General features: G+C 45.2%; 2 protein-coding genes across 2 annotated transcripts; one reads left to right on the forward strand and one right to left on the reverse strand.

Moving 5' to 3' along the window:
* The first annotated feature begins 1,138 nt into the window (after nucleotides 1-1,138).
* On the forward strand, nucleotides 1,139-3,443 carry LOC119277198 (L-type lectin-domain containing receptor kinase IX.1-like). The gene has a single exon (XM_037558441.1). It carries the CDS (start codon nucleotides 1,185-1,187, stop codon nucleotides 3,210-3,212), a length of 2,028 nt encoding a protein of 675 aa, XP_037414338.1. The 5' UTR covers nucleotides 1,139-1,184; the 3' UTR covers nucleotides 3,213-3,443.
* Nucleotides 3,444-3,635: 192 nt separating this feature from the next.
* Nucleotides 3,636-11,918, reverse strand: LOC119277199 (helicase-like transcription factor CHR28). The gene is made up of 13 exons (XM_037558442.1): nucleotides 11,830-11,918; nucleotides 11,647-11,739; nucleotides 11,423-11,551; nucleotides 11,131-11,337; nucleotides 10,108-11,048; nucleotides 9,118-9,189; nucleotides 8,949-9,026; nucleotides 7,994-8,873; nucleotides 7,052-7,182; nucleotides 6,346-6,561; nucleotides 5,384-5,938; nucleotides 5,025-5,234; nucleotides 3,636-4,039 (listed from the first exon to the last, which is right to left on the reverse strand). Exons 1-13 carry the CDS (start codon nucleotides 11,903-11,905, stop codon nucleotides 3,935-3,937), a joined length of 3,693 nt encoding a protein of 1,230 aa, XP_037414339.1. The 5' UTR covers nucleotides 11,906-11,918; the 3' UTR covers nucleotides 3,636-3,934.
* Between the last annotated feature and the right edge of the window lie 288 nt (nucleotides 11,919-12,206).

Genomic DNA, 12,206 nt, shown 5'->3' on the forward strand with positions numbered 1-12,206 from the left:
TATTGCCTCTAGGGAATATTTCCTTCAGTATGGCCCAGGCCCGGGGGCTCCTGTCGGTGTACTAGAGTAGGGGTACCCTAGTATCCCGAACTTGTGCACGGGCAGTCGCAGCGCCCCGCGGCAAGGCTTTCCGGATTACTGCCAAGGTCCTCCGTTGGTCCCTCTAGAGCCATTCAAGAACAAAGTGTTCAAGCCAAGAAAACAAGGCCCCGACAAGAGGAGCTTGCCGGGAAGAGACAAGGCCCCGGCAAGAGGAGCTTGCCGGGAAGGCCAACCACGGCACCTCAAGAAACTTGTCGCGACACGCCACGCGTCCCGGCAAGACCCGGCGAGCGACAAGCTTCCGGACGCGGCAAGACAACGACCCCGACAAGGTACTTGCCGGGGGCCAGCTGCCACTCTATACCCGCGCTCCAGCGCATCCGCCCGCGTGTCGCCCTGAGGCCTTCTCAGGGGCGCGTGGCAGGAGCCTGTGCAGCCAGGGGTACGCGGTGGCAAACGGCGATGACAAAGTTGCCATCGTGGCAAGCGGAGACGCTTCTAACGGTCACTTTTGTGCACTGTTTAGGCGACTCAGACGGGCATTTAATGCCCTTGTCCCCTGCAGTCAGAGTTAGGTAGAGGACACTGTACAAGTAGCTGTACCAACCAAGTCTTTTACGTTTTTGCCCTCGCCTACGTTGCCACCTGTCGGTGACCCCTTTAGCATATAAAAGGAGGCCCATGCGCAACGTAGGGGGGGTTCGAAGCATTCGAAACTATAGACACCCACGCTCCCAAGCAAGAACAGAATACAAACACAAAGCAGCAATAGGAGTTTTATCTCTCCAGAGAGCTCCGAAGCTGGGTAAAACCGCTCGCGTGCTTCGCCTCGATCCGCTCTTTGTGCGATCCTCGCCCCCCGCCGGACCGAAAAGGGGCCCCTGCCCCATAGGTGTTCGTTCCCACGACAAATCCGCACCAAATACATGGCCCGCGTTGGGGAGACGGTGACTCTATCTTTGATTTCGCCAATGAACAATACGTATAATAATACAAACCACTAATGGCAGCTCGTATTTTTTACTGGTCTCAACTCTCAAGTAGTAGGATTTTATGTAATCCAGCTCATGCCTTGTTCATTCTAGTCAACCTCGGCCCCACCCTGTCCTCCACCAAGGGCCAAGGCTCACCCAACCCACTCCATGGGGATCTCCGTCGCCGTCCCCTCCCTCCTCCTCCTCTCCGTCGCCCTCCTCCTGCCGCCGGCCGCCGCGCGATTCTCCTTCACCTACAACTTCACCGCCGCCTCGGACTCGGCCCCATCGGGCATCTCCTTCCAGGGCGACGCCTTCTTCAACAAGTTCATCCGCCTCACCCGCGACGAGCGCGTCGGGCCCCTCACCAGCAGCGCCGGCCGGGCCTTCTTCTCCCGCCCCATCCCACTCTTCGACCCTGTCTCCCGCCGCCCCGCCTCCTTCGCCTCCGCCTTCTCCTTCTCCATCTCCGCCCCCGAACCCTCCGCCGCCTCCGGCGACGGCCTCGCCTTCTTCCTCTCCCCGTTCCCCTCCGTCCTCCCCAACAGATCCGCTGGCGGCCTTCTGGGGCTCTTCAACTCCTCCGCCCGCAACGGGGGCCGCTCCGTCGTCGCCGTCGAATTCGACACCTTCAGGAACGATTGGGACCCCAGCGACGACCACGTCGGCATCGACCTCGGGGGCATCGCCTCCGTGGCCACCGCCGACTGGCCAACCAGCATGAAGGACGGCCGCACGGCGCACGCGCGCGTCGCGTACGACGCGGAGGCCAAGAACCTCACCGTGGCCCTCTCCTACGGCGACGCTCCCCCCACGGACGTCCTTCTGTGGTACGCCGTCGATTTGAGGGAGCACCTGCCCGACGCCGTGGCCGTTGGCTTCTCCGCCGCCACCGGCGAGGCCGCCGAGCTGCACAAGGTCCTGTACTGGGATTTCACCTCCAGCGTCGACAGCAAGGAGCAGACGGTGGTGCTGTGGGTGGTACTAGGATTGTGCGGATTCCTTGTTGTGCTGGTCGGTGCAGGGATTGTTTGGTTCGTGAAAGAATGGAGGAAGACCGGAGAGTGTGTCCCCTACGTCGATATCGACGATGCAATGGGGTACGACGAGCTAACTGACGAGTTCATCGTGCAGAGCGGGCCAAGACGGTTCCGTTATGCTGAACTGGTGGCAGCAACCAAAAATTTCTCCGAGCAGAGGAAGCTCGGGCAGGGCGGGTTCGGTGCTGTTTACCGGGGATTCTTGAAGGAGCTCGGTCAGGAGGTGGCCATCAAGAGGGTCTCCAAGGGGTCGACCCAGGGCCGCAAGGAGTACGCGGCCGAGGTACGCATCATCAGCCAGCTGCGCCACCGGCATTTGGTCCGGCTTGTCGGGTGGTGCCATGAACACCGTGGTGACTTCTTGCTCGTCTATGAGCTCATGCCCAATGGCAGCGTCGACCAGCACCTCTACGGCAAGGGCGTGCACCTCACCTGGCCGACACGGTATGACATTGCACTGGGCCTCGCGTCGGCCCTGCTCTACCTCCACGAGGAGTGCCTTCAGTGCATCGTGCACCGCGATATCAAGCCGAGCAATGTGATGCTGGATGCCACCTTCAGTGCCAAGCTCGGCGACTTTGGCCTTGCCAAGCTCGTTGAGCATGGCAGCCAGCCCTACACCACCGTCCTGGCTGGCACGCTGGGCTACTTGGCGCCAGAGTGCCTGACGACAGGCAAGTCAAGCCGAGAGTCGGACGTGTACAGCTTCGGCGTCGTGGCACTGGAAATTGCTTGTGGACGGCAGCCATCGGAGCCCACGGCGGAGCCGAGCAAGGCGAGGCTGGTGCCGTGGGTCTGGGAGCTTTATGGGAAGAATGCCCTTCTTGAAGCGGCGGACTGGAGGTTGAAGGGGGAGTTTGATGAGAAGCAGATGGAGCGTCTGATGGTGGTCGGGCTATGGTGCGCTCACCCCGACTACACGCATAGACCAAGCATCAGGCAGGCCCTGAATGCCCTGAAATTTGAGGCGCCATTGCCTGTGCTGGCACCGAAGATGCCGGTGCCGGCGTTCTTCCCTTTGCCTGACTTGGCTGCTCTGGTATCATCTGTTGGAGGTGCGTCCAACACACAGAACCCAGGCGTTACCGAGTGCGAGTCATCAGGGGCTAATGCTGGCAAAGGGTCCTCGGTGAGGGACAGACTTCTGGAGCCGTGAATGTGGTGGATTTTGTGAAGCTGCTTTCACGATGATTTTTTTTTATTATTGTGCTGCAACATGGAGGTGTGATTGAATGTACAATTATATCTGTATGAGTTGAGTTTGGTTTGTATAGCATGAAAATGTGTTGGTTTATATCGGTCAAACGGACCGAACAAGAAGAAATATCTTGAGGCAGTTTGAGGTATTAGGTTGAGTGAGGTGATAAAGCTGCTAGATTGATTATAACTGTGTGAGATGATTTGCCGATACAAGCCAACTAGTCACCACAGTTTTTGTGTAACAGGTCACACGCAACGTCAAACCAACAACGAGACTAGAACGCCGCTCAAACTTTCACATGGTTATACACAACCGCACTGAACAGACGCATGTAAGCCAAAAAGTAGATTAGAATGTGCTGACGAAAACTTGTACAAATATAAGTTAACTAACGATATTTTGCTTTGTTATATATTCATAATAGTCAAACGACACCATTGCAGCCAATTGAAAGTTAACCTGAGGGTCGGGTCCCTACTTGCAGTGCCAAAAGAATTGGATGGTCTAACAACCACAATGACACCTTCCAACTACAAAATCTCAACACCTGTACAAACTAAAAGCACTAGGCCCCTATAGAAATGCTATTTGTTACCTCCCCTGAGAAATATTTATCTATCACTGCCCCTATTACACCATTCCATGAGCAAAATTGCGTTCCATCTCAGGAGGTGATGCTAAACCATAAACAAATAATTCAAGTCGTCCACTGTCAGTCGAGTCTGACCGCCACCAGATTTATCTTCCCCAAAAGCAGAAGCAACCATCTCCCGCTTTTTCTCCTGAGACAAATTATACACCTTAGCACGCAATGCATGAAATAGTGCACATCTAAAAATTCATTGCCAAACAGAACACATCGATAAATAGTACCCTCTCGTCGAGGACCAATGGGAAGGGTTGACATCACATAGGATTTAACCGAGCAGTAGGAACTCAAAGGTAGAAATTAATTATTTCGTATTAAGATAGCCCTTCTACAGTTTCTCTTGTAATTTTTCTCTCTTCTAACAAAATTTTACTGTCAGGGCATTCCCTACAGTTACGGCTCAAAATGATAGCACTGTTTTGTATGGTGTTCAAGTTGTACCCTATTCGGTCCAGGTGATGCCTACCTATTGTTCCGGTTGGTCTCAAGTGATCCCAGGAAAACGAAACTATATAGTTACAACATCACAAGGATGTAAATAATGTTAGGGATATACTTAAAGCTACAAAAATAGACTTTCCAACTTCTTTAGTATCTTTCACTGCTCAAAGGAGGGGCGGGAGAGCAGGCAAGCATCCTACACGTCCATACTTTCAGAAACTGGACCGGTGATAAAAAAAAATGGTGAAGACACCCTACTTGATGGTTCATAGTCCAGGTGTTGATTTGACCCACCAATTTCTCATTCGACTGAGAACAGTCTCTGAGAGAAACCAGGGCATGGTTCCTACGGCCAGTTTGAGGAGCACAGAGCAAGTATCAATATCCTGGCCAGTCTAAGCATACTACGCGTATATACTTTTAAAAGCTGGACCGCTGATCAAAACGGTGAAGACACCCTACTCAAGGATTCATAGTCCAGGGTGTCGGTGGTTCACCGGTTGACCCACCAATTCTCTCATTCGACTGAGACCAGTCTCTTGAGAGAGAGAGAGACATTGGTCCCTGCAGTCAGTATGAGCACATAGCTAATAGCCTACTATCGATATCCTAGCCAGTCTAAAAGGTGGGTAGGCATACTAAATGAAGTGATCTTACGCTGATAGTTTTAAATTTACCTGGAGCGCCAGAATACGATCTTCAACAGTATCTTTGACAGTTAACCTAGATACTGTGACTGGTCGTGTTTGGCCAATACGGTGTGCTCTATCAACAGCTTGGTCCTCGGTGGTAGGATTCCACCACAGATCGAGCATAAGCACATGGCAGGCAGCCACCATATTTAGACCAAGACTCGCAGCTTTGAGAGACATGATCATAACAGAAACCTGCCAAACAGCAGAAATCAACAACAACAACAACAACAAAGCCTTTAGTCCCAAACAAGTTGGGGTAGGCCAAACAGCAGAAATCAACAGAGAACAAATTGTGATACACTCAAGAAAGTTGCATGTAAAAAATATCATTGAACACAAACCTCTGGAACTGTTTTGAAGTCGTTCACGGCTTTTTCCCGAGCAGCAACAGACATTGTTCCATCAAGCCTCCGGTAGGTCACATGAGAAGCTTTCAAATGAACCTCTAGCAAATCCAGCATTCTAGTCCATTGAGAGAAAACAATGGCCTTCTCTGTCGTCTTGGTGTCAGCATATTCTGAACTCATCCCATTGGTATTTTCAGAGGCAAGCCCAATTGTTTTTTTGCTGTCACTACTTTGGGTGGGGTCAACTTTAGGTAATGAGAGAATAATATCTAGGGCAGCCCTCACTTTAGAAGATGCATAAGATGAATCAATTCCAGTTTGATTTTCAGTATGTACCATCTCTGTACAGGAATCATTAGACTGGAATTCACTTGTTGATTTGCACAAGGAGAATTCAAGGGTGCCTCGAGAGAATAATGAAGTTGCATTAAGTCGGACTCTGCAATTAGAGACTGGACATATGCTGTCATCGCCAGTAAGTTGCTCCAATATGCACTGGTTGCAAAAAACATGCCCGCATGCAGTAACAACAGCGTCTTCTGGTGCATCCTGCACAATTTAAGTCGCTAAGATTTAGGTATGAACTGAGGAAGAATATTAGGCATGACAAAGCTGGGGTCAAGAAACTGGAATGAAGCCAAGGGCTTCCTTTCCAGTTTTTGTTTCTTTTATGTAGTTCCAATTTATGCTGACACGATCTTAGGAAATTACACTACCTTTCAATCCCTTCTACACTACCTTTCAATGTTTCCCTTCTGTGTGTCCACGAAAGCAAACCCTTCCGAGTATTTAACATTACTACCACAATTATTCAAATAAATTACAATAGACCACACCCCACAGGACAATAGCAAAATGAAATATTGTAAATCATGGTGTAGATACAAAGAGTAAACATAGATATTAGGGAGATATTATAACTATAGGTGAGGAAGAGAAGAGGCAAGTACACTTACGTTGCAGAGAGCACATATAGCTGAACAAGATTGCAAACAAACCAGCAATTCTTGTTTTCGTTCCATTGGAAGTTTATTCGCACTCTCCAATGAAGAGGTCCAGCTAGACTCGTGACCTTTAACTAGGTGAGGGTGATCGCATGCCTGTCTGAGCCGTAAAAGCATCAGCAGGATATTCACGTAGTTTTGCCTAACAGTACCAGCAGCTGCATAGACCTGCAGATAAATTGTCAGATTAGACCAGGTAAGCAATTGACCATATAGGTAGGCTCCTTAAGTTTAAGAATGGAACACATAAATAAGGAGCCATAATCAACTTGGCGTGAAGTAAACATCAAATGAGTGGTCAAACATGCCATCATCTCGTAAATGTTCTTATGAACAGTTTAGTTTCGAGACTGTACAAGTTCTTTTTTGTGTGTTATCCAGACTGTACTAATCAAATCCCGTAAGTAAAGTAACATATTTTGCTGTCCAGGTATGTGGGGTAATGTAATCTATATATTCCAAAAGCATAGATGGAAATTAACCAAATATATATGAGCTACGTTTCACAATACAAAGGAATAACATTCAATAATTAAGAATATAATCCTGACTGATTTATTGTAGAGAAATAGCAACACAAGATCAAAAATCAAAATATTGAAAGAATAAATAAAAAGAATGCATCAGAAAGTGGATGGTTAATTAACACTGAACACACCTTAAATTGTGCTCGCGATTCAGCTTCTAGGGTGTTATAAAATGCACGCTCCTCACTCGTGAAGTTCACAGCCTTGAGAGTTATAGTCTTGGGCGGTAGGGAAATGATTGGTTTTCCATCCAGCATTGTCGCTACATTACCAAATAAATATAACTTTCAGCACCAATTACAAAGTTCAAAATTATGGGGACCACAAATCAACTACTCCCTCCGTCCCATAATATAAGAACGTTTTTGACACTACACTAGTGTCAAAAACGTTCTTATATTATGGGGCGGAGGGAGTACTTTGGAACAGAAAGAATATTACACAGGAATAGCAGGGTGCCAGATCATAAGCACGCAAATGAAATTAAAAGCACAGCAGTAGCGATACGAACATAAAACGACAGAAATTTCAAATGTGGGAATGTTCAAAACAATAGGAACATGTATTTGATCTGTCAATAATATAATACATGTTCCTTGTATAAGACCTAGAATACCCATTTTAGAGTACTAACCGTGGAAATAGCCAAAATAGAAGTTTCAAATAATACAAATTATGCTAACATGCTAATTGATGATTTGATGCCATCCTCTAATATATCCACTAAGATATTTTCATCAATGGTCTGAAGACACTAGCAAGTCCAACTCTTCAACATGTTATTTGGTGAAAGATTAATAAAAAATTTATCATGATTAACTAGCAACTCCAACTCTTCAACATGTTATTTGGTGAAAGATTAATAAACAATTTATCATGATTAACAAGCAACACTAGCTTCACTATCATAATATAAATTCTAAGCCAAAGTCGTCTCTGATTAAAATGCCAAATGTAAAATGTGGTTTAAGTACAATCAGCAAGCCATCTTGTTGGGAGACAACAAAGTAAGGCTTCTTAAATATGCACAGGCTAAGAGATGGAGAACACAAATAATAAGTTCAGTAACTGACCTTTAGTCCGACGTAGCATTACTGTCTTCAAAACAACTTGCAGCTTCTTGTAACCATTAATTGGGTTCCTGCTGATTGGCATTTTTATCATGGTGCAAAAATGCTTGTATTCACAATATGGTTCATATCGGAGAAATTTAAAATAGCTAAAGAGATCTTCAACAGCATTCTGTATTGGTGTCCCTGACAAGCACCACCTTCTTTTGGCTCGCAAATTCCAGCAAGACCCGGCAACATTGGTTCGGTAATTTTTAATACTTTGTGCTTCATCAAGAATAACCCTGAACCATGCTACTCTCGCAAGAGGTTTCTCTGGTAAGTTACTCTTCTCTGTTGTGGCCTTTTTAGTTTTCTTAGAAGAGGAAGCCTTTCTCTTTTTGCTGCCTGAAACAGGAGCACCATATCTGTCTGCCTTCCCTTTCTCTTCATCGTCACTATCAGGACTTGATTGCTTTGGTACCTCCATACTTACTATAGAATACGTAGTTAGCACAACATCATATTTAGTGAGCTCGTTAGGATCCTTCGTACGGTTGCTACCATGATATATTAGAAAGGACAAATTAGCTTTACTGGTAACTTTGTTCCTCAGTTCTTCCGCCCACTGCCGTAGAACACTTGTCGGGCAAACAACCAGAGTCCCAGCAGCTGGCCTGGCCTTAATCTCTACAATATGATTCTCTGTCTTAACTGTAGTGCTTGTTGTCACTTCAGAGCTACATGTCTGTGACCTCCTTTTCAAACAAAGATCAGTGGGGTCATCTTCGTCATCGTCAAGAGATACAGCTTCACACAGCTCTGGCTTAATGGCAGTTGACCTTGGTACTGGTGATCTTTCCGTCAATATCAGTGAAATAGTTGATATGGTTTTACCCAAGCCCTGAAAAGCATCAGATGACATCTAAGACACATTCGCACACTTTGCCAAACAGAAGGGAGAAATTAACTAGTATACCTGATCATCTGCGAGAATTCCACCAGAGCAATGTGAACCATTTTTCTCCTTTTGCACCATCCATGACAGAGCAATTTTCTGTAAAAATAAGATGAAATATTGTACTAATACGCAGAAGCTGGTGACACTATTTTTCAGGGAATCACATGGCATTGACTGCAAGGTGTACCTGATGCCTCAATAAAGGAACTGATAAAAGCCCATCAGGTGGATTAGCCTCGGACTTTGGCTGGGATATATCCTGGCAAACTTCAAATATGTTAAGCATACTGAAGCAGCACATGAAAACTAGGTGCCAGAAAAAATACTAAATGATGTTACTTTCTCCGTCATCAGATAAATTCAGTGCTCAATCACTAAGTTTTCACGGCAATAAAGGCAAACCATGTGTTCTATAGAGTATGGTTATAGGATATCATAGGAAGATGGGAGACATAATCACCAGCAGTTACCAGAACAAAACGTAGCTTAGTAAGCTCAAGAACCAGCATATGGGAACTTGCACAAAAAATTAATAATTACCAACATGAAAGATCAAATGAATAAACATTATCAGAGAATTTCCAAATGCTGATACTCAACAAACTAAAAGTGTGTATTAAGTATCCCAAGTATTGCTTACGAAAAACTGCAATTCGGGATTTTCAGTAACCATTCACAATAAGGTCTCATTTAGTTTGGAGGATTTTCATACAAAAAACCTAGGAACAAGGATTCCAGACGGAAAAATCCTATAAATACATTCGGTTTGTAAGAAACGCATAAAGGAATTCCGTAGGAATACTGTTCACTTCTTTTGTTTTTGGAGAAAACTACATATCCACTCAAAGCTCATTTTGTGCATAGGACCGAGGCAAGACAATTCCTTAGGATGACAAGTGTCATCCTATCAAATTCCTATAGTACTCCTTGCTACTCCCTCCGTCCGGAAAAGCTTGTCCCAAGCTTGTTCCTCAAATGGATGTATCTAGCACTGGTGCTAGATACATCCATTTGAGGGACAAGCTTTTTCGGATGGAGGGAGTACGGTTTGGTTTCCAACCAAACCAATTGAGCCCTAATCATTATTCGGCCAATGATTTTGTGATTCGTTATAGCAGGTATAACCAAGTAAATAAGTGTGAAAAGGAGGATCCAACAGTACAGAGGGATATATAACCTGCAATGCAAGTCGTAGAGTCGCCCTTTCATCATGCGACTTATATGCCATCCCGCCAAATCGAGGAACAAAAGGATTTGCAGACAAAGATTGTTGAAAGTTATTAAGTTTTCCTTGGATTCCCTGGGGTGGCAATATGTGACCAGGAGCACGATGGCTACTAAGGTTAAGTAAATCAGAACCACCATTCACATTTGCACCAAAGCAACTTCTTGATAAATTCCCCCGAGCAAAGGAGTTGCCACTTCTGTGAATATCATATTGTTCATGAAAAGCTGGAGGCATTTGATCTGTCAGGCTCCTATACGGGTGTTGGTGGCCGATAGGAACAAAACTAGAGTTCAGCAACTGTTTTGTTGAGCCTCCTAAGTATTTATCAGCATCCTCTGTAGTAGAGTTTCTGCTTGAGGGTATTGGAGAAGAGTCAGTGCTAGACTCACTCTTGAAACCAATATATTCAGACTGGATCTGCTCACAGGATAATGACTCTGGGGACGACATGTAGTAACCTGATAAAGATGTATCATCACAATATTGATCCGGAGAGCCTGTCTGCATCGAACTGCTTTCACATATATTCTGTGGAATCTGTTCCATCTCATATGACTGATTGTTATGCGGCAAATCATGCATTGGCATTTCACCAGCCATATCAAGAGAACCATACTCTGCTTTGGGACATTCTCCAAACTCCCCCTGCAGATAATCTCCCTGTACAGTTAGGCAACTGCCATTGCCATTGTTCATGCTTCCAGTCGCCTCACCAATGTTCAGCTCAGTGTAAGAAATATCAGGGATAGCAGCATTATGGTCAAAAGAGAATGTGTTCATTGGTATGAATTGATTACCCTCCTGACCAGTGTTATCAAATATTGCTCCTGTATCCTCGCTTTTAACTTCACTCAAACCAGATTGCTCTGGGAATTGATTATGTGGCAAATCTGCAGTAGATATGAAATGAATATGGTTTCTTTAAACTCAGATGATGCAAACTATATATTGCCTAGGAGAAATTTGACATACAAGTATTCGTTGGTGGCCCCATGCCCTCTAAGTGGTTCTCTGCTTTGACCTGTGCTTTGCCAAAGTACTGCTCACCAACATATGAACAATTTGATAGAACTTCGTATGGAGATGCATTTGCTTCTTCAGCAGCATTTATATGGTTTAATGTGTCCCTTGGTAAAGGTTGGTTGTTATGATCGGTAGTTCTACAGTTTCCAGATAAATCTGCGAAGAAATGATCAAATAAATAGTGCATCATACAGAGTGCGAACATAAAGTGTCAGTTTAAAGCCATTTTTCTGTTTCTCACCACTGCCAAGCAAACCATTAGGCTTAGCATCGGAGTCGTCAAAGGTTCCATCTCCTTGTTCCACCATTGCTTCCATCTGGTATTGCGAAGGGTCTATGTGTGACCAAAAACCTTCATCCTCCAAAAGTTCTGCTCATTGGTAAAACAATAACTTAACAATGATTTTATTTTGTTGAAGGAAAGCTCTCGTAAAAGCATATGCTAAACTGAGAAGCTAAGTCTACCTTCATGGTTTCCAAATCCATGTGCATAACCTGTCATGTCCACTGCCACCTCTAAGGAATCTTGATTGGTCTGCATTTCATCCTCCAAAAGTTCTGCTCATTGATAGAACAATAGCTTAACAATGATTTTGTTTAAGCAAAGCTCTCGTAAAAACATATGATAAAATGAAAAGCTCAGTCTACCTTCATGGTTTTCAAATCCATTTGCAAAACCTGTCGTGTCCACTGGCGCCTCTAAGGAACCTTGATTGGCCTGCATTTGAATAACATGATGTTTAATGACAGGGTATGACATAAGGGACACATTCTAAAAGATATTAATGATACAGCATGCCTGGATATAGATGCACAATCTTGCGAGTGCTGACCACAGACATCCATATGATGCTAGAAATACTAGACGGAACATTTTTACTTGATTTTATGTTCTGGCTTGTTAGGAAAAAGAAACATGCACTATGATTATTCAACAACAAATTACTGCAATACCAATGGATGAAATCTGAAACCCTAGCATTCAACAGCTTAGTGTCACATTTTCAAACAATCAAGTAGTTCAA

The sequence above is a fragment of the Triticum dicoccoides genome, chromosome 3B, assembly GCF_002162155.2.
Source record: "Triticum dicoccoides isolate Atlit2015 ecotype Zavitan chromosome 3B, WEW_v2.0, whole genome shotgun sequence".
NCBI lineage: Eukaryota > Viridiplantae > Streptophyta > Magnoliopsida > Poales > Poaceae > Triticum > Triticum dicoccoides.

Excerpts from the sequence above, each read along its gene's own strand:
- LOC119277198 (XM_037558441.1), top strand. The coding sequence starts at position 1,185 with ATGGGGATCTCCGTCGCCGTCCCCTCCCTCCTCCTCCTCTCCGTCGCC.
- LOC119277199 (XM_037558442.1), bottom strand. The coding sequence starts at position 11,905 with ATGCAGGCCAATCAAGGTTCCTTAGAGGCGCCAGTGGACACGACAGGT. Across the intron at positions 11,552-11,646 it reads TGGATTTGGAAACCATGAAG|AACTTTTGGAGGATGAAGGT; the intron begins GTAGACTTAGCT and ends ACCAATGAGCAG. Across the intron at positions 9,027-9,117 it reads TTCCTTTATTGAGGCATCAG|AAAATTGCTCTGTCATGGAT; the intron begins GTACACCTTGCA and ends TTATTTTTACAG.